The following is a 26,870-nucleotide window of genomic DNA, read 5'->3' as shown; positions in this document are numbered from 1 at the left end:
AAGAAACATGCCGTGTCAGCAGGTTTGGAGGTTATGAGTGTTTTCCAGCGTTCTGGGTGTCCTCGCAGCCATAGAAGGAGTCTGTGCAAAACAACAGCAGACAGACACAGCGAGAGCAGTGACACGTTCATCCATCTGCCTCTAAGCCTTTGTCCTCCTGCTTTCCACTAAAGAGCAGCACTACCGAGAAGTGTCAGAGCAGAGCCTTCAGAGTAGTGTGCTGATGAGAACATTCAGATGAGAACGTGTGCTGCTGAGGATTCTCTTCCAAGGCCTCTTCTGACTCATCGGACTGTAGGTGCGTTCACAAACAAAAGCAGCAACAGCTTGAGAAGAGTTTTCACAAGAGGTTTACCATTGCTTTAGACTCCTACATGAAATGATGAAAATCATTCATATTCTGTCTTATTTGGTTGTGCGGGACCCACACACTATAGTTAGAGGACTATTTCTCTAGGACAGAGGTTTTCAAAGTGGGAGGAAAGGGGCGCTCCCCAGGAGGGCTCCAAGTAGTTTCAGGGGAGGCCCAGTGAATGGACGTGGGAACGTGTTACATTAGTTATTATTACATTAGTTATCAAAAGGAGATCTTATAGAATAATATGTGTGAGTTGGTTAAAGAGATGGTTACAGTAGTATAGTAAAACCCCCTGCTCTAGGAGAATATCACTGTGGTGGGTGATGTGCAGTATAGCCACATCACGCTAAAGCAGTGATTCTCACACTTTTTCATATCAAGGAGCCCTAATCTGGTCGTGCTCTTTCAGACAGTGTGGGAGTAGGAAGACCTAATGAAGGCCCAGCTGAATCACTGCCGATCTTTCGGAAAAGACTAAAGACAGACTCCATCTGGGCCCTTTTTGATCTAACTTCTTTCTCTAAAAAACTGCAAAAAAATATATATATTTAGAACACGGCTCTCTCGAATACTCGATTCTGATTGGTCAATCAACAATATTCACCGGTCATTATTTCTCGACAACCGACCGCTGCTCTGCCACACCTGGATCAATCAGTTGGTAAGAGCATTTTGTCCACAGACGCTACTAATTAGGCCAACCAGTTGCAGCTGTGGTGTCTTGTGTGCCAATTACGAATGAAACCGCTTTGTGTTGAAAACGCTATTAAAAAATCTATTTGAATAATTATTTTTGTCAGATTATTGAATGATTTAGTTGTAGGCCGTGTTCTAAGCGGGATAATGTATACTGAGCCGGTGATTACTGGAAATAATGACCTTCAGGTGAATATTAAGCCCTCCGCTGCGCGTCGGGCTAAATCATTCACCTGTCGGTCATTATTTCCACAGTAATCACCAGCTCAGTATACATTATCCCTTACATAAATATATATATATATATATATATATATATATAATAAAGTTGTTGTGTCTCTTGTTGTTTTTGCACTCATATGCCCTGTCACATTTGTACTATGTTGTAAACGGAGTCCTCAGCACAAGAATTTCACACGTGATACTTGTACCATGGAGTGACAATAAAAATCTTGAATCTTGAATCTTGAATTAGGCTACTGAAATCCTATAAGTATAGGAAGTTATATTACTGAGTTACTGCTAAAAGTAATATATTACATGTAATATGTTACTTTTGTAATGAGTTACCCCCAACACTGCACCCAGGTGACATGAAGGTGACGTGGAACACCGCAGCCGCACCTGAAGGCATCACCTGCCACTGGCCTATCCCTGCCTGTGATTGTTGTCGCACAGCGCGAGCGCCCGACGGAGCTACCCACGCGCCCTTCACGGCAGGGTGAGCATAATTTAGCCTTTATATTAGCCTGTGATTGAAGGCGACCGTCAGCCATTTTGTGAGCAGCCTGGCGTGAATGGTTTCACTTTTCATGGCCCACGCCCCACGGTAAGAGTACATTGTAAGATGACTATAGCCATAGCTTCAAGTTCAAGCCAGAAAATATCAAATAACGGGAGCTTTTCCTTTTTCTGTAAGCATGTGATATTTTGGTCTGTTTTATTTCACTGTTCGTTTTTTCATTGAATCGCCATGCTGCCTGCTAGCTTATAACTGCTGTAATGCTTAGTCAGTGTTTAGGCTGCTACCTGCTAGCTTAACTGCTGTAATGCTTAGTCACTGTTTTGCCTTGTTCAATGCACTTTGCAGAGTGCAGAATACTTTGGTTTCCTTTTAGCTATAGACCTTATTCACTAACCCTGAACGCTGCCATATTGTTGACATACCGTCTTGCAGCTGACAACTATAGTAACGGCCTTATTGTCGTTTCTGTTCCATTACAAAATAGCGATAGTGATGACAGCAATAAAAAACCCAGAGTTGTTGTTTGTATGCTGCCGTTAATGGCTGTAATAATAAACAAAAGAAAAAACGAGGTGAACAAACTTTGCTGTGAGGAGCTGTCAGAAAGTTTCACCTGTCTCTCCTAACTATCCACACATCTCCTGTGCTGCTGACGTATCCTCAGTCTGTCTCTCCTAACTATCCACACATCTCCTGTGCTGCTGACGTATCCTCAGTGTCGCTCCCTTCACGTCTGTGTGTCAAGTCCACGGATGAGGATGAAGAAGAGGATGAAGATGAAGAAGAGTGCTCGTAAACACAACCAGAGCTCCTGCCAGTCTCCTCAAAGGTAAGGAGGAGACACTATGAGCAGGTTGGAGAGTAACAGAATACATGTATCTAGAATACACTATTTAAGACTAAATTTATAATATTCTAGTCTTTATCATTTTCAACAGCGGTTACACCCTGCCTTTTCGAAACCCCCCCACTCCGAAGATCGACCTCCATTCTTCGTAATCGAGGGGTTTTCCCCTTTTTTTTAAAGGCACCGCTATTCCGAATGGGGACATCCTCTCCATTTCGAAACCCCCCCACTCCGAAATTGATTTTCAAGTCCATATTTCTCCGAGTTTCCTGCATCAAACACTGCAACTCATTGTTTTTTATTGAAAATATGCATAGGCGGCGCTAGACCATCGGGAATGGGGAAGCTAAATTTCCTCAGATTTTCATAAAACAAAATCAGTTCAACCCGACTGGCATTCACAAATAAGAACGTCCTCATCTTGCTAATATGACTCAATGAACCTTATTCAACTGTGAGCATTTGACTCAAAGTTACAATACATTTTTTTCAAACACTTTTCACGGTATGAATGTGGGCGTGTGTAACAGCTCACCTTTAGATGTGTAGAAAACATCATTTATGATTAGATCCTGTCGGCGTGTCAGGAGATATAAATAATCAGTTGAATATGCTGCTGTGGAACAGATCCTTGCGCTCTCGGATTACGCATTTGACAAACTTAACAAACTGTATGGCAAGACAACATAAATGAACAATGTTTAGTGATTGTAGAGAGATATCTCTGTGCACCTGCAGAAAACTGCGAGCCAGGAATGCGCAAGACCACACCTGGTATTTAGACCAGCAGAGTCTGTGTGCCTAAAAATAAAAACACTGCTCCGGGCCCGATACGCGCTTAACTAGAGTGTGCGTTGTCAAGGTGTAGCCTATTTCTTTGCGGAGTGGGGGAGAAAGCAAGCGGGACAGCTGTGCCCAGTCCCTGAGCAGCGGCTCGCGCGATTCTGAACAACACAGAGTGCAAACATGTCTGTGATCCACAGCTGATTTTAGGATGTATCCAACGTTCACATTCCTGTATCTATCTGAATGCAGCAGGCTCGTGTTTACTGCTATAGCGAAATTATATGAAGACAGTGACATATAATAAAAAAAACAATGAGTTGAAACGTTTATTTCAAGATGCAGGAATGCAGGAAACTCGGAGAAATATGGACTTGAAAATCAATTTCGGAGTGGGGGGGTTTCGGAGTGGGGGGGTTAAATCAATTTCAATTTCGGAGTGGGGGGGTTTCGGAATGGGGGGGTTTCTGAGTGGGGGGGTGTCGGAACGGTGGTGTTTCGGAATGGAAGGCGGTCCCCTTCAACAGCATAAGTGTCTATGGGTTCAAACCTGCTTTTTTTTGCCCTCCAAAACGGTACAACCCCAGTCACGACACACTCCCCCCTTCCCCAGTCCCCACCCATGTGATTATTACTGTAGTTCACGCCAGGAGGGTTTGGTTACAACATCTCCATTCACTCCAATGGACCCGTTTTTAGCGCGAGCCCTTTAAGAGTGCAATGCATCATGGGTAATCGCCTACTGTGGCTAATGTTAGCAGCTAGTTAGTTATGTTACATGGCAGCCCCCCCCCCCCCCCCCCCCGATTTTTTTATCCCATTTTTATCCCCCATTGGTGCTAATTTAATGTATTTATCCTGGTTGCTGCTCTACCCTCTGCCGATCTGGGGAGAGCCGAAACTGGCTCCATGCTTCCTCCGAGACATGGGCAGTTAGCCAGCCGCTTCTTTTCACCTGACAGGGGAAGCTTCACCGGTAGGACATAGCAGGTGGGAGGTCCACGCTATTCCAACCAGTTCCCCTCCCTCTGAACAGGCGCCCTTAACGACCAGAGGAGGAACCACATTAGCAACCAGGATATTGCATGTTTTGGTGAGGGGTTCCTATATGAAGGAAACCACCCGGGAGGCACGGGGAGAACATGCAAACTCCACACAGAAAGGCCCTTTTGACGACCCCACCCGGGCGGTGGCCACTCGAGGACATGCGGACGGGCACGCATTCCTTCAGCGCTCACAGCGTCCCAGGTGGGAATCGAACCCAGGACCTTCGAGCTGTGAGGCGACAGCGCTTACCACTGCACCACCGTACCCCCCTTGGTTAGTTGTTTATAACGTGGCTATAATATAGCCACGTTGATACACTTTTGTGCAAAAAATAAAAATAAAAAATTAGGTTGGGAGTAGGGCTGCACGATATATAGACTCAGCCCTCAGTCTTAATCCGTTTCACTCCTGTAAGACTGAGAATTTTACTATTTAAATCTTTTCATAACGTTAGGTGGCGCTGTTGGAAGCCTTGCATCGGAGAACCAATCATGAGTGTTGTGGGCGGGCCTGCTTTCTGGGGGCAGTGATGCAGAACAGGTGTGAATACTCAGCGGTAAAATCTCAAAATGGCTTCGCAGTCACCGACGAAAACTCCTTCCAAGTTTGTTGATGTCTGTCGCGTTTGTGGAGAAACATATTTATCGTTCAGAAACAAACACAATCTTTTAACAGGACGAGATTCATCCGTCCGTCCAGACTACACGTCTGCTTTGGAGGACATTTTTGGAGCACCAGTTACATTGAGAGACGGTCTCCCTCGAGCGGTATGTGGCACTTGTCGGTCGCTTTTGCTTTTAACTACAGCAATCTTGTGGATTGTACAAACATCCGATAAAATTGATTCAAACGATACATTTCTCCGGACATCCATTTTGGCTGTGTACGCTAGCTCTGTCTCCGTGACGTGAAGCGGTTAGTCAGAAAACTGAGCCTATCTGACTCGCCTACTTCTCCGGTTCGTGTTTCACTACGGACGATAATGCTGAGCGCGCACGCCAATTCCGAAAGAGAAATATATTTAAATAAACCACGGCTATAAATTTTGTTTGGAGCATATCAGCTTCATGCTCTGTGTTAGGACTATGATAAATGGCATTGCCGCTACCAAATAAAATTCTAATAATAAATGTAGGCGTGTCTGCTGCCGGCCGTTCTCGCCGGGCTTGGAGACACAGTTTCTGACAGTGAAATTCCCAGACGTTTGGTGGCGCAGCTCACCAAACGTCTGGGAGCCGAGACTACACGATATATCGTTTACACATCGTCATGGCGATGTGCGCATGCGCAATAGTCACATCGCAGGACGTGTGATGTCACAAGCAGATTAACTCGTCATGTTGCTTGGTAAACTCTCACTTTAGGGGAGGAGCCTACTGAGTGAAATGCAGGCTCTCTCAAAGGAGAGAGACGCTCCGCTACTGTACTCACTCATTTAGTGCTTAGCTTCAACACAACAAACATGCACAGAGTAGGGCTGCTCGATAAATCCATTTTGAATCGTAATCAAATTAATTAGTTAGGACGATGTTAAAAAAATGAAAATCGATTTACACTTTAACTAGGGTAATTACGTTACGCCGGGGCGGCTCTCTCTCGTCCCGCGGCTCTCTCGTCCCTTCTCCTCACTGTAAAGTCTCTCTGGAGGCTGTGACTACTGCTGGCTACTAAAGACAGCAGCAATGAACTTATATGAACTTATTTATATTCACATATATCACAGAGTGTGAGCACTGAGCAACGTGTTGCACTGCGGGCTGTGCAAGATAACGATTACCACAACACACACACGCGCGCGCACACACGAACACAGACGTTACCACGGGACCCTGAAATAAACAACACATGAGGCCTACGAGTAGCCTCTGCTTCTTGGCTGTAACGTTACCAGTACTGACCGTGTCTGTCTGAATTTCCTCCTAACTGCTGCTATCGCAGTTTCCCGCAAACCTGTTGTGTTGTTATTCTAGTGTCAAGTGACTGCAGGTTAGCAAGCAACAGCCAGGAAGTTAGGCAAGTTAGGCTAAAACAGGAAGTTGGGTTGTTCTGCCTTCCGAGTAAAAGCGTAAATTGTCACTTGTGAAAAAAAATTGGGGGGAAAAGAGCTCTGCAGGGCAAAAAATGTTTAGAGAAGTATAATAGTATTAAAAAATCGAAATCGAATTTTGAGAGACAAAATCGTCAATTTTATTTTTAGGCAAAATCGAACAGCCCTAGCACAGAGAGCTAAATAGATTTCGTTTTGCTTATGTTGCGTTACGTTACAGTAGCCCGTCTGTAAACCATGTGAGGCGGATGCGTCCACAGTTTGCAGCGCACTAGCATACAGCAGGCTGGCTGCTGTAACTCAACATGTCCGTGGAGTGGAGATATTTACTCTTGAAACACCAAAAAGCAAGACAGCAACTTATAACACGAAGGCTAAAGTGATTACTGAGAAGTTGTCCATGTATCACTGCAGCTGTCTCTCCCCTTCAGTCTCTGATGTTGCATCAGATGATAGCAGTTACGGTAGAGTTAATCATACATAGCGACTCATTTACACAAAACAGTTCCGTGAAAATAAAAAGACAAGAGACATATCTCGGCAATTAAATGTATATTTATTACTTTTCACGAATTAATTGTTTATCACCAGTCTGCCGCATGTGAGTCCTCATCTCTCTAGTCTGTACTGTGGTGCGCTCCAAAACCGTAACTCCCCAGATGCGGAGCGTACCACTTGGTAGTTTCTGGAGGGGGTTTCCGGGGGGTCAGACCAAGTGTGTAAAGTGGCAGGGGTGTTTCATTGTTGATTTATTGAAATGTTATTTGAGTAGAAAGTTAAAATTAAAATAAAACAGCTGACCTCAGGCTCATTTAACTTCACAAGATGCATTTACATCAGAAAGAAGTTGAAACCAGTGATTATAATCAATGAAATCAAATGTTTTTCTGCAAATAGCATCATTGGGAGGTAGATTCTGGCACTCAATATTAGGGGTGGGCAATATATACATTTTATATCAATATTGTGATATGAGACTATTATATGGTCTTAGATGTTGGATATGGTAATATGGTGATACGGCATACATGTTGTCTTTCCCTGGCTTTAAAAGCTACATTACACTAAGTGAAGTGTAGGCTAGTGACATTTTAAAGTAGAATGTCATAACTCACTCACTTTGTCATGTATGTAAGTCATGGAAATCCATTGGTCAAAATGTGTATGAACCCTGATAGATGACGCTCTGAGGTCTACCAGTGGGCCACAGCCCAGTGGCTGAGAAACATTAAAATACCTAATTTCCCCTCCAAATTCTAGAAGTATTATTTTCTTTAAAATAGAGCTATTCTGGTGAAAATCTCTGTATTTTTTCATATCGCAATATATATCGCAGGCGGGGGAAATATCGCAATGTCAGTTTTTCCCAATATCGTGCAGCCCTAGTTGGGAGGCGGGTCATAGCGTCTCTGTCAATGATTTGATTTGACAGTTCTGGGCACTGGCGTTGGCGTTGCCCAATCCTGGCGTGTTCCACCCCCAAATCAATTGTGTTCTGGAGCAAAGCGAGTGGGTTCCAGGACGAACAGGCTGTCTGAGGCACACGCCAGTTACGTTATTTAGAGCAGCGCAGTAAATACAATATTCCTGGAATGCGAGTTTAACGAAACAGTTAAATGTCCTCTGCATTCTACATCAAATAAAGACATTACTGTTTGTTATGCCTCCGCCGGCGATAGCCAGGCCGGAGGCATTATGGATCCGGGTTGTCTGTCCGTACCATCGACATAATGTAAGATGAACTGAGGGTGGTTATCTCCACCCAGCAGGGTCGAGTGAAGCCCAAATCCTGCCAGATCAGTGAACCAGATTCTGCGCAGTAGCTCCATTGAGTTAGAACCTCTGTGAGGTCCCCGCCCCTCTGAACTTTCACAATCACAATCACAATCACTTTTATTGCCACAGTTACATAGTTACATAGGAGGAATTTGTCTTAGTGTCTGTATGCAGCGTAGCGGTCACATCAATATACAGAGATAAGAAGTAGGAAGATAACTAAAGACAATCACAAAGTTGCAAGTGCAATCAAATCGAGTAAATATATACAATATGTACATGAGTGGTGAAGTGTTCTGTGGATGATAAATATGAATTTACGTTGAATTTACATGAGATTTACAGACTGAGTTAAATAGACGTTAAATAGGCAGTGGATTTACATGAATTTACAGTCCCAGTTAAACAGGCATTAAATTAGATATGAGTTACAGTTTTATGGGGGGGGGGGGGTTCAGTTGAGTTTAGGAGGAGGTAGTGAGTTTGTGTGTGTGTGTGTGTGTGTGTGTGTGTGTCTGTGTGTCGGGGGGGGGGGGGGGGGGGGGGTTGTTGGTGAGGTCCTTGGTGGAAGGGTTTCCGGGCCTTGTTGGTGAGGCTGATGGCGGTTGGGAAGAAGCTGGTCTTGTGGCGGGTGGTTCTGGTCTTGGCAGACCTCAGTCTCTTGCCGTGGTGTAGAGCTGCTCTTATGTAGAGCTGCTGTTTCTAGATTTGCGCACAGTGCGTTGTGTATTTATATACACTCTAGCTCTGTAAATATGACACTAAGTTGTAATATCTTTTGTCTCGCCAAAAGTAACCAGGAAGATTCCCACTATGAGATCAGTTTATCAAAATGACGCCTGTACGGAAATCTGATTTTGGTTGTTGGAGATTGAGCTGTATCAGCCAGACAAGTCAGACCTCCGGGCTGCTCATTATGGGATGAACTGATGTTTGCAGCTCTGTGTTGATTAGCCTAATGTTTCTGTGGCATTTTGATTAACTTTATGATTTCATTCCTTTTGGAGCAAATGTTGGTTTAACAAATCTAACCATGACGCTTTACGCTACGTTGTTTACTGGTATAGTGTGAATAGGGCAGCCAAGTAACTAAAGTATTTAATGTGGTAACGTTAGCCCAGTGCGTTAGCCAGGCTGCCTGGTCTCGTCTCTGTAACTCTATCCTTACAACAGCTAAGAAAGGAGCTTGTGAAGAACGAACATCCCCACAGTCAAAGCACTTCCCTGAGATATCTATATAAAAATGTTTATTGCTTTACTACCAAAAATAAAACCTCCAGTGTCTGTATAAGCTAACGCTAACCCGTTAGCGATTAGCTAATGGCTGGTGGTTGTGTACACTTGTGTAGGCCCCGTGTTATACCTAGGGCTGGGTATCGTTCAAAATTTTTCGATATCGATACCGTTTCGATACTTGGATTTCGATACCGGTTCCTGAACGATACTTTTTTCGATACCAATTTTTAGAAAAATCCATTTTAACAAAAATAAAACTGCATTACACATTGAAATTATTTTACAAATCTTTAGTTTCCCCCCCATCTTAAGTTTTACAGCAGAAAAAAATAAAACCTACTGTATTTAACATAACTTTAAGTTCTCTAAACGTATTGCCGTCCCTACAAAAAATATTGGAGTACTACAAAGGAAAGAAATGTAGCTAAAACAAATAAATCAGTGGAATAGTTTTCAGTGCAAAACAGAGAGTTGCAAATCAGGGTTTAATGCTCACTGATGCAACAGAACTCTATTCTTGTCCAAACTGATGAGATGGATCCACTTCATGCATGGAAGACTAGTTGAGCATTGACTAGCCTATCAATATAGCCTTATATGCCACAAAGTGAATCGCATTTATATTCAACAAACTATCATGACATCAGCGTTTGTTAACGAGTTGCTAAAAATACATGGGCGATAACTGCCCGCTTGCACATAACGTTAACGCTAATTAATTAAACATTAACGCTAGCGTTGCAGATCAGTGTGCTCACTGCTGCAACAGAACGTCATTCTTGTCAAATCTGACGAGACAGCTCAACTTCACTGACTAGCCAATCAATATAAATGAATCGCATTTACATTCAACAAACTATCATGACATCAGCGTTTGTTAACGAGTTGCTAAAAATACACAATGCCCGCTTGCGCATAAGTTAACGTTACGGTGGCAATTAATTAAACGATCTAATGCTACAACTCACAGCTAGATGCATGGATTTGTCAGACTGAGGGATCTGATAACCGCTAACTTGCGGTAAGCTGAGCTGACCCACCTCTCAATTATTTCTCTTGTCTGTGGAAACCAGTCCGTGTTGTTTCTGTTTCTTTTCCTGCTTTTCATCATCTTCGCCATATGGTACTCCAGGATAGGAGTAGCTTGAGTGGCTAACTTCTTGTATACTATCCGCACCGCACGCCTGGCTCACAGTCACAACAAACACACCGGCTAAAGTGGGCGTAACGTTTCCTGCATGCCTCTACATGACAGCCAATCACCAGCCGTATTAGAGCGCGGCGTGCAAGCATGTCGCATGCTTATAGGCTCAATGACGCTGTTTTGTTTTGGTATCGAAAATTGGTATCGATTGACAAGGGAGGCTTCGATACCCCTTAGTATCGATGTTTCCATTTCGGTGCCAAGTAAGTATCAAAACTCGATACCCAGCCCTAGTTATACCCGGGTATAAGTTAACATTATAAAACACATTTCCTGGCATATCCAGGCAGTTGGAAAACCTGGTCAGTTCTGAAAATATGTCTCTATTATTGTGTTATTCCAGCTATCGTTATCGGTTTTAGGTTAGCCTATATTATTATTTAGCCGGCAAATAATGCAAAACAGCCGGTTAACACAAGCAGCTAATGCTAGCCTGCGTCCATTAAAACCATTGTGTATTAAAATAACCGATAACATAGCTGGAGTAACTAATAAAACACATATCTTCTGAACTTACTACTTCAGTCCCCAACCAACATTACTTCGTCGCGCACCTTTCTCAAAACAATGTCCTTTTTATTGCGGTCCATCGATATGTCTGGTGGATAACAGATCAAGCAGTACTGTGTCTTGTCTATGTCAAACTAACTAGAATATGAAGAGCCTGTCCAGTAGGGGTGGGGGAAAAAATCGATTCACTTAAGTATCGCGATTTTTAATGTCACGATTTTTTGAATCAATCTTTTATTCCAGAATCGATAATCGCAACAACAACAAAAAAAAAATTGGGTGCCCGCAGTCAGGCCACTCACTGAACAGCAGGCCAGGCGCTGCCTACTGGTTTACTAGTGGTTTTATTACTTTATTAGTTAAGGTCCTTACACATCGGGAGCGATGCGAATATACGGCACGAAATTGCGATGCGAGTTTTGACCCACCTGTCAATCACAGCCACAGATGTGTACACGTCGGAAGCGAATTTCTGAAAAATCAAACGTAGTTCGAAAAAATAAACACCGCAATAACGCTGGGCGAAACTTCGCCGTTGGTATGCACGGTTGCATTGACTGATATAGGTTCGGAAAATATTATTGACGTGCGAATTAATCGCACGAAAAATACGTGCTCGGTGTGTAAGGACCTTTAGTCTGAAGTAATAATTACACTTCAGGGTTAAAGTGGGTGCATCTCATTGTAAAATTGGACTTGGCCCAAATTGGGCTTCAAACGGACAAATTTCACGCGCGTCGGCCCATATCGGCCTGGCCTGCTTGGTATCTAATGCCCGGCCTGAATTATGATCCCAGTCCGCCCCTGTTTTTAACTATATCGCCCAGCCCTACTCATGATATAATATACAGTCTCTAGTGTATGATTCAACTTTTCTCATGTTCTAATCTAGTGTAAAAAGCAAACAAACTAAAAAAAGAAAAAAGAAACAAAAATCGCAATAAATCGTAATATCGAATCGCAATAATCGTAGAATCGCAATACTTAAGAATCGCAATATATATCGAATCGGCACCCAAGTATTGTGATAGTATCGAATCGGGAGATAAGTGAATCGCCACAGCCCTACTGTCCAGCCAATGACGGCTTGAGACTGGCTGCCACAGCTGTCAATCATCCCTTTTTATATGTCAAATAACTACTTAAAAACAAACTGATTAGAAAAATGACCACTTGCACAGGCATTAGCGTGATAAGAACTATCTAAAATGATACAAAACACCTTTGGAAAAAGATTATCTGACGTGTACTGTGATTATTTCGGTTGTGATTTCCCCCTCCACTAACATGGGGAGGCGGGCCTTGTGACCTATACTGGCACCTGCTGCCAGAGCGGCGATCTAACATCTGAACGGGCCCAGATCCTCAGATGGGCTTGATGGGCTGTAATGGGTTGGAGGGGAGGTGACAGTTGGAAGGTTGTGAATGGTTCTCTCTGTGTTCCATCCTGGAGCAGGAGGCCCCGTCTGATCCTCAGAGATGTCCTGGAGACGGAGCTGGGCAGGGCTTATCTGGACAGGACCATGCAGAGCCCAGCATTGGAAAATGGAGCACCGGTGACCTCAAGTCCACGGATGAAGAAGACTGGTCGTAAACGTAACCAGAGGAGCTCCTGCCAGTCTTCTCAAAGGTAAGGAGACACTATGAACAGGTTGGAGTAACAGAATAGATGTATCTAGAATACACTATTTAAAATGCAAAATATGAGGAACTATATTCCATTACAGTTACAGTTTAAATAGGTGGTATTCTGAATAGAGTTACTGTCCACCTCGTAGAACGCGGTCATCCCCTCTCTCTCCTCGCCTTTCCTGTCTGCCTACTGTCCTGTCTAATACAGTGATGTGTTGTTATGGCCACAGTATTCAAATACATCTCCTCAGGAGGCACTACTTACAAGTCTTTCACTCCATGTCTTATTTGTAATATAAATTAAGACAACTAATATGTTCTATTCTTCAAAAGCTCTGTTGTCATTCATTCATTGCATCATATGCTATGGTTTTCTCTTGCCGTTTTCTAAGCAAAATGTTGTAGTCGGTTAAAGGGGGTACTTGGGTTCAGAAGTCAGGGAAAGGGGGTACTGAAGCCATAAAAGGTGGACACTACTGGACTGGCACCTGCTTCCTCTGATACATGTGCAGCTGCCAGCCACTTCTTTTAACCCCGTAGCGAGGAGTCTCACCAGCAGGACATAGTGCGCTGTCTCCCCCCAACAGGCCGACCAGAGGAGCCGCTAGTGCAGCGACTAGAACTCATACCCCGCCCACTTCCCACCTGCAGACATACAGGCCCCACCCACTTCCCACCTGCAGACATACAGGCCCCGCCCACTTCCCACCTGCATACATACAGGCCCCACCCACTTCCCACCTGCAGACATACAGGCCCCGCCCACTTCCCACCTGCATACATACAGGCCCGACCCACTTCCCACCTGCAGACATACAGGCCCCGCCCACTTCCCACCTGCATACATACAGGCCCCACCCACTTCCCACCTGCAGACATACAGGCCCCGCCCACTTCCCACCTGCATACATACAGGCCCGACCCACTTCCCACCTGCAGACATACAGGCCCCGCCCACTTCCCACCTGCATACATACAGGCCCCGCCCACTTCCCACCTGCAGACATACAGGCCAATAGTGTCTGTAGGAGTGTGAGTGTGTGTGGTTGCTCCTGCAGCACGGCATGATGGGAAGCGCACAAACATAATAGCCATACTATAACCTGACTCTCAGCAGGTTTTTCCATAAACCTGCTGACAGGCTGACAGAACTCATCAGGTTACATTTTGGAGCAGATCCGACGTGTGAAATTTGCATATCATAGTGGACGTGGACTATTATCTAATGTACTCTACTTTAAATGACCCATTTGTCAAACAAATAACTCACCTGTATCCATAGGCTCAGAGCTGATGAAGACAGACATCTGGCAGAGGAGAGGAGAGAAGAGGTGAGGAAAAAACATCACTGTATCCAGGGTGTGAAATACCCGGTGGCAATCGGGGGTTCCCCCTACCTACTGCTCTGGTGTCTCTACTATATTTTCCTTGTTCTGATTCAGCTTTTTAGAAGTGAATCCAAAGTTAGCAAGTACTGAACTTTTTTTTTCTCTTTGACATATTTAGTCTGCATTTTGAACCGAGTCGAAGCAGAAAAACAATCCACAGCTTCTCATGTTGTGCGCGGTCCGTTTGGATTGCAGATAATACGGACCATTTTCAACAGCGCCACCCCATGGAGGGAAGCTTTACCAGAAAGAATCATGCATGGCGAGGAAACACAATGTTGAAGAAATGTTTTGCAAAATGTTGAATGAATACTGGACATAGTAAGCTTTTACAATACAATTTTATCTAGAATTGCAGACTTTCCCAGAGACCCCCCCCCCCCCCCCCCCCCCCAAGGCTTTCAGTGTCAATCAAGGGGTCTGGGACCCCCGAGACCTCCTGTATTTCACACCTGTATCACTGATGTTGCAACACACACACACACACACACACACTGTCTCTATTTTCCCTGATTCTTTCTTTGTATCTTTCTCTATGGAAACAGAGAGACATCAGCGGACCCAGACGTCACCGCTGTGATCAGTGTGACAAAACATTCACAAGACTTTTCGTGTTAAAGCAACATCAGAGAGTTCACTCAGGAGAGAAGCCTTACTCCTGTCAGGAGTGTGGGAGCTGTTTCAGTCAGTTAGGTACCCTAAAAAGACACCAACGCATTCACACTGGAGCTAAACCCCACAGCTGTGACCAATGTGGGAGCTGTTTCAGTCAGTTAGGTACCCTAAAAAGACACCAACGCATTCACACTGGAGCTAAACCGTACAGCTGTGACCAATGTGGGAGCAGCTTCAGTGTGTTAGGTACCCTAAAAAAACACCAACGCATTCACACTGGAGCTAAACCTTACAGCTGTGAGCAATGTGGGAGCAGCTTCAGTGTGTTAGGTAGCCTAACAAGACACCAACACATCCACACTGGAGAGAAGCCCTACAGCTGTGACCAATGTGGGAGCAGGTTCAGTCTGTTAGGTAGCCTAACAAAACACCGACACATTCACACTGACTTTAAACCCTACAGCTGTGACCAATGTGGGAGCAGGTTCAGTAGGTTAGGTAGCCTAAAAAGACACCAACACATTCACACTGGAACAGGCTACTGGTGCGATGGCTGTAAGCGAATGTTCATTCGGTGGAATAGCCTGAAGAAACACCGCTGCACCTAAACACTGCTGCTGGGATGGGTTTGTGGAATTCTTCCGGGTATCCGACCCAGAGTCCACAGTGAGGACGACGCTCATGGCCTTTGCTGGTATCGGGGCAACGCTGGCCCTGTTGATCAGGTGAATTTGGACACACTTTTCTTTGTACCTGAACAAGATATAACATGTTCATGCTGGAGGCAGCCCCCCACTTTTAGTTAACCTTTTCAACAGTTTGTAGTTTACTTTATGATTCATACAATAATACAGTTCTTTTGTTTTGATTGGTGTTGTATTTTTGGGAATGTTGTCCTGAAATGCTCAGCCTGGACTTGAGTCCCAGGCCACAGCAGGGACTGAGGAGGGGCTACATTTTTCCCTGCTATGCAGATGAAGCCCATTCATAAGCTCTGGATCCTGCTCTTTTGTATGGACACTCCGAGCATGTCAGGCAAGGAGGGGGCGGGTTTGCATGGAAGTAGTTCCACTTCCTGGTTCGGCAAATGTTGAGGTTCAGGTCTGCACGAGGAGAGAAGAGCGAGCACATTCAAGACTGCTGGCTTCACTGTCAAAAGGGAGTCCAGACTAAATGACTGAACTTTGTGGAAGAGCAACCTTGGCTCTGCTGCAAATTGGTGTCCTGGAACAACAGCGCCAAAGCTCTCACTGCTCCCCTAACAAAGTACTTCCGGTGCTCAAAGTGAACTGCTGCATTCAAGTTCTATCGAAAGCAAACAGTAATGCAACTTACACCCAGTTCTTATCTAATTATAAAACTGTTGTTCAATCAATGTGTTTAATAAAAATTAAGCTTTCAATACATTAAGCGTTTGTCAAAATCCTTATTTCATAATGCTACATTTCAGCCCATGGCATGTTACATCTAACCCAGACTATGAGGCGAATTGTAACATTTCACAACTTGTGTTTGAGCCTAAAGCATGCATTTTCTGTTTGTGTTGCAGAGATAACAGCTACAGCATTTAGTACCGGACACGTGTAACTAGTTTCTATCACATTTTGAACACGCTGGCGTGGAGGAGTAAAACTTTTGCACACCTAAACATGACAGGTGCGTCGGAGAAAGGAGCACTCCCGCACACTGTCTTCACTTGTAAGTAAAGGTTTATTATACAAAATAATAATGTTTCTGTCCAACGGCCTTCATCAGATTCTTCTTCCAGCAGAAGAGGAGGGAGCCAGTTAACCCATTGATACCTGATGCAGCATTTGTGTGTATATCCCTCATTTGTGTGTATCCCTTTAAGACCGTGAATCGCGTCACGCGGTTCGCGGTCTTACAGGGATACACACACAAATGCTGCATCAGGTATCAATGGGTTAAATAGGCTGGTAGGCCTACATGGACCAATCAGGTCACACTGCACCCTGGCATCATCATTGAAAACAATTAACCTGAATAGGTATGGCAGGTGTGGGCTTGAAAAGTGACAATGCAGAAGTTAAAATTTTCCTATTTCTTATATCTTGACCATATATATTTTGCATCACTGATTATGTGTATGTTGTATAAGTTGTATGAACTTTGTATCTGCATTATTGCTATAATTTTTGTCTTTTTTGTCTATTTCTTCTGCATCATAATTTTTCAGGCCCATACCTGCCATAGATATTCAGCTTGTTTTCAATTACACTATGATGCCAAGGGTGCAGTGTGACCTGATTGGTCCACCTAGGCCGCCGCCTACCAGCCTATTTAACTGGGTCCCTCCTCTTATCCTGTAAGAAGAACACACTGGCTTAAAAGAACTCCCAAGATACAGACAGAAATGTCAAAAACTATACCCCCCTAAAGACTAGACTCCCCTAAAGTAAGTTAAGAAAACCGGTGGGCACTGAAAAAAACTAAAACCAATAATTAAAAGTACTCAACATTTTGAAAATGATACTGAACGTCACAGAGAGACGGTATGATGACATGAACTGTGACCTCTGAACGTCACAGAGAGACGGTATGATGACATGAACTGTGACCTCTGAGAAAAGTGTTTTCCTTCCCGCACAGAAATGCAACAGTAGGCCGTCGCTACGAGTTTGAGAAAAAATAAGAAGCATGGACATACATTAGCAAACAAAGTGTTTGAAACAGTTACTCGCGTCGCCCATGTTTTCTAAACGGAACGCAAACATTTAGCGAAATATTTTTCCTGGAGCACATTACTTTGGTTCTGGGTCTTCCGCCCATAGCTTTTAGCTCATAGGTTTTTCCATCCAGGATAATCCAAACAAAATAAAAGTTCAGTGACGGCAAAGTCTGACTGTGCACAATTATGTTTATTTCTCAGCCATAAACCTTGGCATTGGATTGCTAGAAACAGCAATGTAAAAAATGACATTCCAAAGTAAATTATGGTTTGCAGCTTGTGAAACTGTGATGGTTAAGTGTCTCATTTGTGATTAGGCTACCACAGTAGACTAATATGATGGAGCAGTGTTTCCCACAGGATTTTGAGTACCGGTATTTGTGGTGGGGGACCGCAGACCCCCTAGGGGGGTGCGGGGGCATGCCCTCCCCCCGCAAGTTTTTTTGAAAAACATTTTAAAGTAAAATGCATGAATTTGGTGTACTTTGAGAAAGCTCAAGAGCAAAATTAAAAGGCTAGATCTATGAAGAACATGTCATCATTACTGTGCTGTGGGTTTACAATGACAAACTAAATTTCTCCCTATAGGTCAGGGATACTCAACTTGCTTTGCCACTTTCGTGAAATGATAGAAGGCGAGGGGCCAGTTAATAAACAAACAATATACATTTTTCTGTAGCGGATTGTAGGTTTTTGGGGTGTCAGCCGGAGTTTAGGCTGACAATGTCGTGCACACCGGATAGTTACTTAGGTTAAGTTAGTTAGGTTAAGTACATACATAAGTGCCTGGGTAGCGAGCAGATGGCGGTATTTGACAATTTAGCAGCTAAATCATAGATTATTGAAAGATATTCCATATTCCAGACTGAAATGCTATAACAGAAGTATTGGCCAGAATGACATGAACATTTATTGGACACTTATTCAGCGGGTATCTTGCATGTTGCGTTCAGGTGCAGGGTAGAAAAAAAAAAGAAATTTGGTCAACATCTTTTTGTGGCGGTCAAAATCCTTTTGTGGCGGCCTGCCACAAATTCCTTTATGTATGGGAAACACTGATGGAGCTAATATCATTAGTTTTTCTGACCCACCATATGAATTGTCATATTTTGTATGAGATGTTGAATTGAGGTATATTGTTCCCTGTACATTTTACCAGGTTTTTAGGTTATTGAGTTTAAGCGAAAGTTCCAGTCTCCCTGTATCTGACATTTAAATAGAAAGTTAACAGACAAACATCAAGTGGAGTTTAGGGTTTTCATGGGATCTCCTCCATTAATTACTCCCTAAACTCATTTTAAGTGGATTCATCATGAATTAAGGGGTGAATTACTGTGAATGTAAGAGTATTTTAAGGGCTTCCTGGTTCATAGAGACAGGTTTTCTGCAGACGGGTCCTGGTTTCACTCGGCCTCTGACTGTCTCCTGCTGATCTGGATGAGACTTCAGACTCTTCAGGACAAGACCAGCCGACAGAGTCCAGAAGACCACAGCAGGTAGAGTAGAGTAGAGTAGAGTGTGCCCTCTTTACATTTTAATACAACACAGATCATAAACACAGAGTCCAGAAGACCACAGCAGGTGGTAGAGTAGAGTGTGCCCTCTTTACATTTTAATACAACACAGATCATAAACACAGAGTCCAGAAGACCACAGCAGGTGGAGTAGAGTAGAGTGTGTCCTCTTTACATTTGAATACAACACAGATCATAACCAGAGTCCAGAAGACCACAGCAGGTAGAGTAGAGTGTGCCCTCTTTACATTTTAATACAACACAGATCATAACCACAGAGTCCAGAAGACCACAGCAGGTAGAGTAGAGTGTGCCCTCTTTACATTTTAATACAACACAGATCATAACCACAGAGTCCAGAAGACCACAGCAGGTAGAGTAGAGTAGAGTGTGTCCTCTTTACATTTGAATACAACACAGATCATAACCACAGAGTCCAGAAGACCACAGCAGGTAGAGTAGAGTGTGCCCTCTTTACATTTGAATACAACACACATCATAACCACAGAGTCCAGAAGACCACAGCAGGTAGAGTAGAGTGTGTCCTCTTTACATTTTAATACAACACACATCATAAACACAGAGTCCAGAAGACCACAGCAGGTAGAGTAGAGTGTGTCCTCTTTACATTTTAATACAACACAGATCATAACCACAGAGTCCAGAAGACCACAGCAGGTAGAGTAGAGTGTGCCCTCTTTACATTTTAATACAACACACATCATAACCACAGAGTCCAGTTTAGTTTAGTTAATTTATTTAAGGATCCCCATTAGAAGCACATGGATGTACCTCTAGTCTTCCTGGGCTTCTGAACATAGAAAATACAAACGTATAATAAAAAAGTACAGTCAACATAAGATAAAAAAGACGATCAGGCAGGCTGAATGTCTACAGTACAGACATACAGTAAGACTACAGTCTACACGTCTGTATTGTCGACAATCGGCATGTCTGCCTATTGTCGACAATACAGACGTGTAGAATAGTCAGTTAGTCAACTACAACAATACAATTAAACACAAGACCGAGAAAGAAACATGTGATGTGATAATAAAGTAGGCTACTAACAGATAGACAAAAGAAAGAGGTTATTCAAAGAAACAATAACAATCAGACAGACACACATACATACAGATCCTTTCCAAAAAAAAATATCATGGAAATATGGCATCGAGGCAGTAATTACAGCAAAAGGATTCCCGACCAAGTATTGAGTGCAGGCATGAACATAACTTCAGAAGATCGACATTTCTGTTTTGAAAATACTGGGTTTTGATTGGTTTTATATGATTTAATTTCTTGAAATACTGTTTTGGGGGGTTTTATGAGCTGGAAGTCAGACATATGCAAAGTTAAACAAATAAATACTTGAAATACTTTACTTTGTGTGTAATGAATCTATAATCTATGAAAGTTTCACTTTTTGAAAGGAATTATGGAAAAAAAACATGATATTCTAATTTTTTGGAAAGAATCTGTACATGAATGTGCCATCATGTTATACAGTTTTCTGAAAGTTGTTTTATTATTAACAGTATATTTGATGTCCTTGGGCAGAGAGTTCCAGAGTGCTATTGACCTGTGCAGCCATGTCCAAAGTCCGGCCCTGGGGCCAATTGCGGCCCGCAGACTGATTTTAAGTGGCCCTCGTCTTGTCTCTCAAAATATACTATATGTGGTCCTCCACACAGTATTGATACACTGTCTTCTGACCTACCACAGGAGTCAACACCTTTTACCATGAAATCAGGTCGTTCTCTCTCATCCTTTCCTTCTATAATTGCACAGATCATGTCTTCACTCCACATTAGGGCAACACGGACCCATTTGATGAGATTTTGTCTCTCAGATCCATTTTTAAGTTGAACACTTCCTGCTGGGGACCCCCTGGAACCCCCTTAAGGAGCCCTGGTTGGTCCTAGCAGACCCCCATGTTGAGAAGCACTAAAGCATTTGATCAAGCAACAGTGGACACCATCATGTCTCCAGGCTGTCTTCTTAGAAATGTACTACAGTAAATCTGCTTTGCAGGAAGAAACTGCAATGTGATTAGAAACTGGAGTCTACAAAGGGTGCGTTGAAGGAGAGCAGCAAGGCTTTGATCTGAACGGATTAACATATTCCGGGCTTGAAAGTGGATGTGATTGAAGTAAGAGAGCTGCTGGGCCCCTCGAGGTAATTGTATGATTCATCCGCCCCCGTGAGAGAAAGGCAGAGTATTGTCACGACATGCTGGAGATACACATTAGCTGTGGAGGAAACACTCAGGAAGGAAGGACTGCACGCTGAGAGGGCTGCTATTTCTGCTTGTCGGCTTGTTTATTCCTTTATTCCACACAGCAAACAAATATCACTCATGTCATCTAGTAGTGAGTCTGTAAATGTCATTTGTGTGTGTGTGTGTGTGTGTGTGTGTGTGTGTGTGTGTGTGTGTGTGTGTGTGTGTGTGTGTGTGTGTGTGTGAGTGGGGGGGGGGGGGGGGGGTACATCTCATGGAAATCAACATCCAATGGAAATACACCTTTTTTGAAGAATTTTCTTGTATCAGGTGTTGCCCTGGTACAAGTGGGTTGTAGCTCACTCAGATGAACATGTGGATGTTGTGTGGTGTTTGAAGGGTTGTCTGTTCAATCCCTGCCTCAGGCAGCACCCGTCATGCTATTTTTTTAATCATCATCAGTAGTTTGAACACTGATAGAAATAAGCTGATTTAGGAGTCTAGTCAGTCTCTGACTCGAGCTCAGTCAGATAAACAGCTCGTTCAATTCCAACCTATCTCACTCTTTATGCTCTGTGTTGTTGTCAGTCTGAACACAGTGTGTAGAATTCAGAAAGTGAACCCCAAACAGCTCATAGCTCAGCAGGTTGAGTCACTGTGTCTGTGTCTCTACCTGACGGGTGGATTATTGGTTCGATTCCCGAATCATGGAGGAGACATATTACAGCACCGCCCTTATCTTTTACGTCACCAGCTGTTTATGCCTAGCGACCCACTTTAATATGCTCTAATTAATTATAAGTGTAATAAAAACTAAAACAACATTGTTATGCCTATTTCCACTTTTATTCAAACAAATCAATTATGGATGGAAGACAAAAAAGCACAAGTTAAAGGAAAATAACATAAAGAATGTGATGAAAGCACCTGACTTTAGTGTAAATATAATTTAACTTAATTTATTATTCAGTGTTATTATAAAAAAATATATATGATTATCTGCACTGTCCTTGGAGCTGGAATAGCCTTATGCATGTTAAAAAAATCTATATTTTTTTCTACCATTACAGGTTTTCAGGGACTTTTTGAAGTGTTTCTAATAAACTGCACAGTTCAGAGATCCCCCCCCCCACACACACACACATACATCAAATTTATGATGTTCTACAGCAGAGATTTAACTTTTTTACCCTGGGTTTCCTGTGGGCGAGAGACATCGGCAGAGTGATAGAGAGAGAAAAAACTGAATTTGGTTAAAAAAAAGTTCAACCTGCCTCTGCCTGTCTCACACACAGGTTGAACCTTTTACAGCGGGATCTCGTGTTGAACTTTAAATGACATATATATATATATATGTCTGCTATATATATATATATATACAACTTATGAACCAAAAGGACAATATATGATTTCTATATCATTTCCCTTCAGTGAGCGGCCTTCTGATTGGTTTGGTGAAGACCAATCCAAACTCTGAGGTGACACACGTTGGGCAAAACATGACATGAGATCTCAACGGGTTGTCGGTGTTTATACGTTGCCAAGACACAGTTGTTTTGTCTCGCTCCATTCTAGCTACAGTGGCTCCCAGGTGCTTTACCTCCACAGCAGATCCTCATGAGTATCAGACAATGTGTGCTCTCACACACACACACACACACACACACACACACACACACACACACACGTACACACACACACACACACACACACATACACACACACGTACACACACACACACACACACACACACGTACACACACACACACACAACATCTAGTAGGAGAACCCTCGTCAGTGTACAGCTCTGTGTTCTGTGTCTGGTTCTCTTGCCAAATCAAACGAGCTACCAGGACAAACTGAAGTGGAGCAGACATTTTTGAAGTCACATAGTAATGGAGTTTCTTTGTGGCATGTCTGTTGCCAGATCCCAGAGGCTTCCCATCAGAGGTGTCTTACTGCGAGAGAAACCAACGCTGAGTTGAGAAGGCTTTTGCTGAGACTGAGGAGAGGCTGAGATGAAGGCCAAGGCTTTGTCAGTGAAGGAGTGCGCCTGGACGTCGGAGGAGTGCCATCTAGTGGATGAGATGAAAGTGGCCACCCAGCGGGACAGCCTGTGTCTACCAAACCTCTTCAGGTCTAGAAAAGTGAAACCGTTCACCACCAGGACTCGGACGGGCCCCACCTACCAGGTGCACCACACGGCCCGGGAGCTTCTGCTGGAGGTGCTGGACAGAGGAGCGGTCCAGGAGCTGGTCAAGAGGGCTTCTACTGTGAGCCGGCCGAGCAGGGAGCAGAGCGCAGAGCTGTCAGAGGAGCAGTACGCCGACGCCGTCACCTGGCTCTCCATCGTTCTGCAGAGCGGCCTGTCCTCAGGAGAGGACCGCCCCGAGTCTGAGTCTGAGTCCTCTCTGCACCTGGACAGGTGGCAGGGTGTCCTGAAGAGAAGCGGCTTCCAGACCAACCTCCTGTCTCTGTCCAGGGTGGAGGACGGAGGCAAGATGGAGGCCCTCTCTGCCTTCTGCGGCCACTTAACCAGGCAGTGTCAGGCCTTATATACACCCGGTCAGCATCTGGCTGTGAAGAAATACCTTCTATCCTACCAGCAGGCTCCTCCTTGTCCTGTCCACCTCGCCCTCCTCTGTGACTTGAGCTCAGGCTTCATCTGTAACATGCACCTGTACTGTCCAGAGCAGCTCCAGCAGCGCAGTAGCACACCTGTGGTTGAGCAGGTCGTCGGCCGGCTCCTGAGGCCGTATCACAGCCGTGGACACCTGGTGCAGCTGGACCAGTCTGCGTGGATCATGGAGGGCAGACTCGCCGAGACCTTCTCCCACTTGGGGGTCAATGTCCACTTTGTTGCTTCTGTTAAGAGGTCAGTCACAGAGGAGGAGGAGGAGGGCTCTTCTTCATCTCTGCCAGCCGTGCCGCATCAGCACCAGTGGACACCTGAGGACCCGCGGGCTCAGCTGGTGGCCCATCTCCAGGGCTGGACCGGGCCCGCTCTGTTTCCTCAGTCGGACCTGAAGGGGGCGACGGCGGACATGTTCCTCCCGGGCCTCTGGGCCGCGCTGCACATGATCTGCATCAACACGTTTGTTCTGCACAGTCTTCAGAACCGGAACCAGAACTCAGGCAGGCAGGTCGGTCTGACGGACTTCACCACATCTCTGGCCTCTCAGCTGGCTGTGGACAACAGTGCAGCTGTACCCGTCCTGTCAGGGCCGCACACCGGCTCATACCAAGACACTTACATCACTCATCTCTCTGAGCAAAGGTTCATCTGACTGTTTATTATTACTGTGCACTCTTTCACTTCAAGCTAATAATACCCTCCACAATATTGCTTGCATTGATGCTTGGACCAGGGGCCAAAACAAAATGCAAACCAAAGTGTTAGACGTGTGATAAATAGTTTTCTGTTGAGTTTTTTTCAAGTATTTGGACAATTTGAGCTCTAAAATAAAGTGTTAAATATTTTTCTTCCAAGTTGAACTTTATGGGAGACGGTGAGATCAGACTTGCTGTCTTCTCTTCTGTCACTGGTCTTGCAGGACAAGCGGCAAGGCGATGCAGACTGACGAGTCTGTAGTGAGGCTGCAGGCCTGCAGGCAGCCGGGGGTTTGTGGTCTGGAAAACTCTGGCAACTCCTGCTACTTAAACACCGTGTTACAGTGTCTCTGCGCTACGGTGCCTCTGGTGGAATACCTCCTCGATCAGGGAACTCGCAAGGAGCTGGCAAGGTAAGACCAACCTCTCATAGAGACTGCTGTGGGTCAATGTTATGACCCTATAGGGTCATATAGAGACTGCTGTGGGTCCATGTTATGACCCTAGGTCAGTGATACTAAATTATTTTAAAAAAAATGGTCGGGGGCCACTCTGTGGCGGGCCGCATCTGGCCCCCGGGTCGCAAGTTGAGTATCACTGACCTAGGGTCATAACATGGACCCTTATGACCCTAGGTCAGTGATACTCAACTTGCGGCCCGGGGGCCAGATGCGGCCCGCCACAGAGTGGCCCCCGACCATTTTTTTAAAAATAATTTCACGTTAGTTAGTCATAAACTAACCAATTTCTAATGTGTTTAGAGTTTGGTTTCCAGGGGATTTAAATGGTTGTGGTTACCACAGCTGTTTACGATTGAAGTCTCCCCTGATCTCACCTGTGGTCAGGCGTAAGTGTCGGGTGGCCGAGGTGTTTGTCCGCCTGCTGGAGGAGATGTGGCTGGGACGGAGCCCCAGCTGGGCCCCTGTGGAGGCCAGGTCGGCGGTGTGCTCCATCCACCCCCAGTTCAACAACCCATCCCAGCAGGACGCCCAGGAGCTGCTGCTCTTCCTCCTCAACGCGCTGCAAGATGACCTCCAGAAGGTACACTCAGGTCTCTGCAGTCTCTAACCACTCATCTGCAGATCACCTTACTTAGTCCAGATTAGAGCCAGAGACACCCCCAATTTCATGAGATTTTGTAACTTTTTGTAGACCTAAATGTCTTGATGCTGATTTTCTGCGGACCCCATGGAAACCCCCCAAAAGACCCCTGGTGGTCCATGGACCCCCACATTGAGAACCACTGACCTAGTATGTCAACTCATTTGAGAGCGTGTGTGTGTGTGTGTGTGTGTGTGTGTGTTTATGTGTGTGTGTGTGTGTGTGTGTGTGTGTGTGTGTGTGTGTGTGTGTGTGTGTGTGTGTGTGTGCGCGCACAAAGGGTAAGAGGCATCAGATGTTCTCCACACGAGAGTCCAGACAGGAGCAGGATGGAGACCCTCGCTCTGCAGCGGGGGAGCCCACCATCGTGTCAAGTCTGTTCGAGGGCCAGCTGAGCTACATGAGCCTCTGTCTGCACTGTGACCACCAGGCCCACAACCAACAGACCTTCACCATGCTGTCCTTACCCATCCCAAGAGACACCACCAAGTGCTCCCTTCAGGTAACCCATCTTCTACCGGAGCAGATTCCTCACAGCTCCCATTCACACACACCATGATGTGTGTGTGTCATATTTTACATACAGGGGGTCTTGACATTATTATTCTGTTTTCGTCTGTATTCTTCTGTCTGTGTCTCGGGCAGGACTGCCTGTCTCTGTTCTTCCAGCAGAGTATACTGAGCGGAGGAGAGCAGCTGTTGTGTTCAGCATGTGGAGTGAGGAGAGACACCACGGTGCTCACCTCCCTGGACAAACCCCCTGAGATCCTCCTGCTGCACCTCAAACGGTGGATACATATCCAACGACACATCAGCACTGCATCTGTTGAAAGTCTGAAATGATCATAAAAGATTATATTTAATTTATTTTATATTAAAAAAAATTATTGTGTCATGTTGATATCAATTGCAGGTTTTATTGCAAAGGAAAGAACAAGGTGAAACTGAGGAGGACCAATGTTTTGTTCTCAAAGAACCTTGACCTCAACCCGTTTCTATGCAGCCCCTCAGCACAGCACACCTCCTACTCTCTCTACGCTGTAGTGGTGAGTGTACACACACACACACACACACACACACACACACACACACACACACACACACACACACACACACACACACACACACACA

The 26,870-nt window shown here is 44.6% G+C and overlaps 1 protein-coding gene across 1 annotated transcript; it reads left to right on the top strand.

Annotated features, from left to right (window-relative positions):
* Positions 1-1,736: 1,736 nt before the first annotated feature.
* LOC310791035 (uncharacterized protein) lies at positions 1,737-15,557 on the top strand. The gene is made up of 5 exons (XM_083652749.1): positions 1,737-1,775; positions 2,516-2,628; positions 12,706-12,879; positions 14,164-14,212; positions 14,815-15,557. Exons 2-5 carry the CDS (start codon positions 2,552-2,554, stop codon positions 15,490-15,492), a joined length of 978 nt encoding a protein of 325 aa, XP_083508875.1. The 5' UTR covers positions 1,737-1,775; positions 2,516-2,551; the 3' UTR covers positions 15,493-15,557.
* The last annotated feature ends 11,313 nt before the right edge of the window (positions 15,558-26,870 follow it).

The sequence above is a fragment of the Poromitra crassiceps genome (genome assembly GCF_964638095.1).
Source record: "Poromitra crassiceps genome assembly, chromosome: 16".
NCBI classification, from domain to species: Eukaryota; Metazoa; Chordata; class Actinopteri; order Beryciformes; family Melamphaidae; genus Poromitra; species Poromitra crassiceps.
This window is presented reverse-complemented; position numbering and strand designations above follow the sequence as displayed.

What these genes read in the sequence shown, in the direction of transcription:
- LOC310791035 (XM_083652749.1), top strand. Translation starts at nt 2,552, where the DNA reads ATGAGGATGAAGAAGAGGATGAAGATGAAGAAGAGTGCTCGTAAACAC. An exon ending in TCCTGCCAGTCTCCTCAAAG is followed by an intron (nt 2,629 to 12,705) that starts GTAAGGAGGAGA and finishes ATCCTGGAGCAG; the next exon opens with GAGGCCCCGTCTGATCCTCA. An exon ending in CAGAGGAGAGGAGAGAAGAG is followed by an intron (nt 14,213 to 14,814) that starts GTGAGGAAAAAA and finishes CTATGGAAACAG; the next exon opens with AGAGACATCAGCGGACCCAG.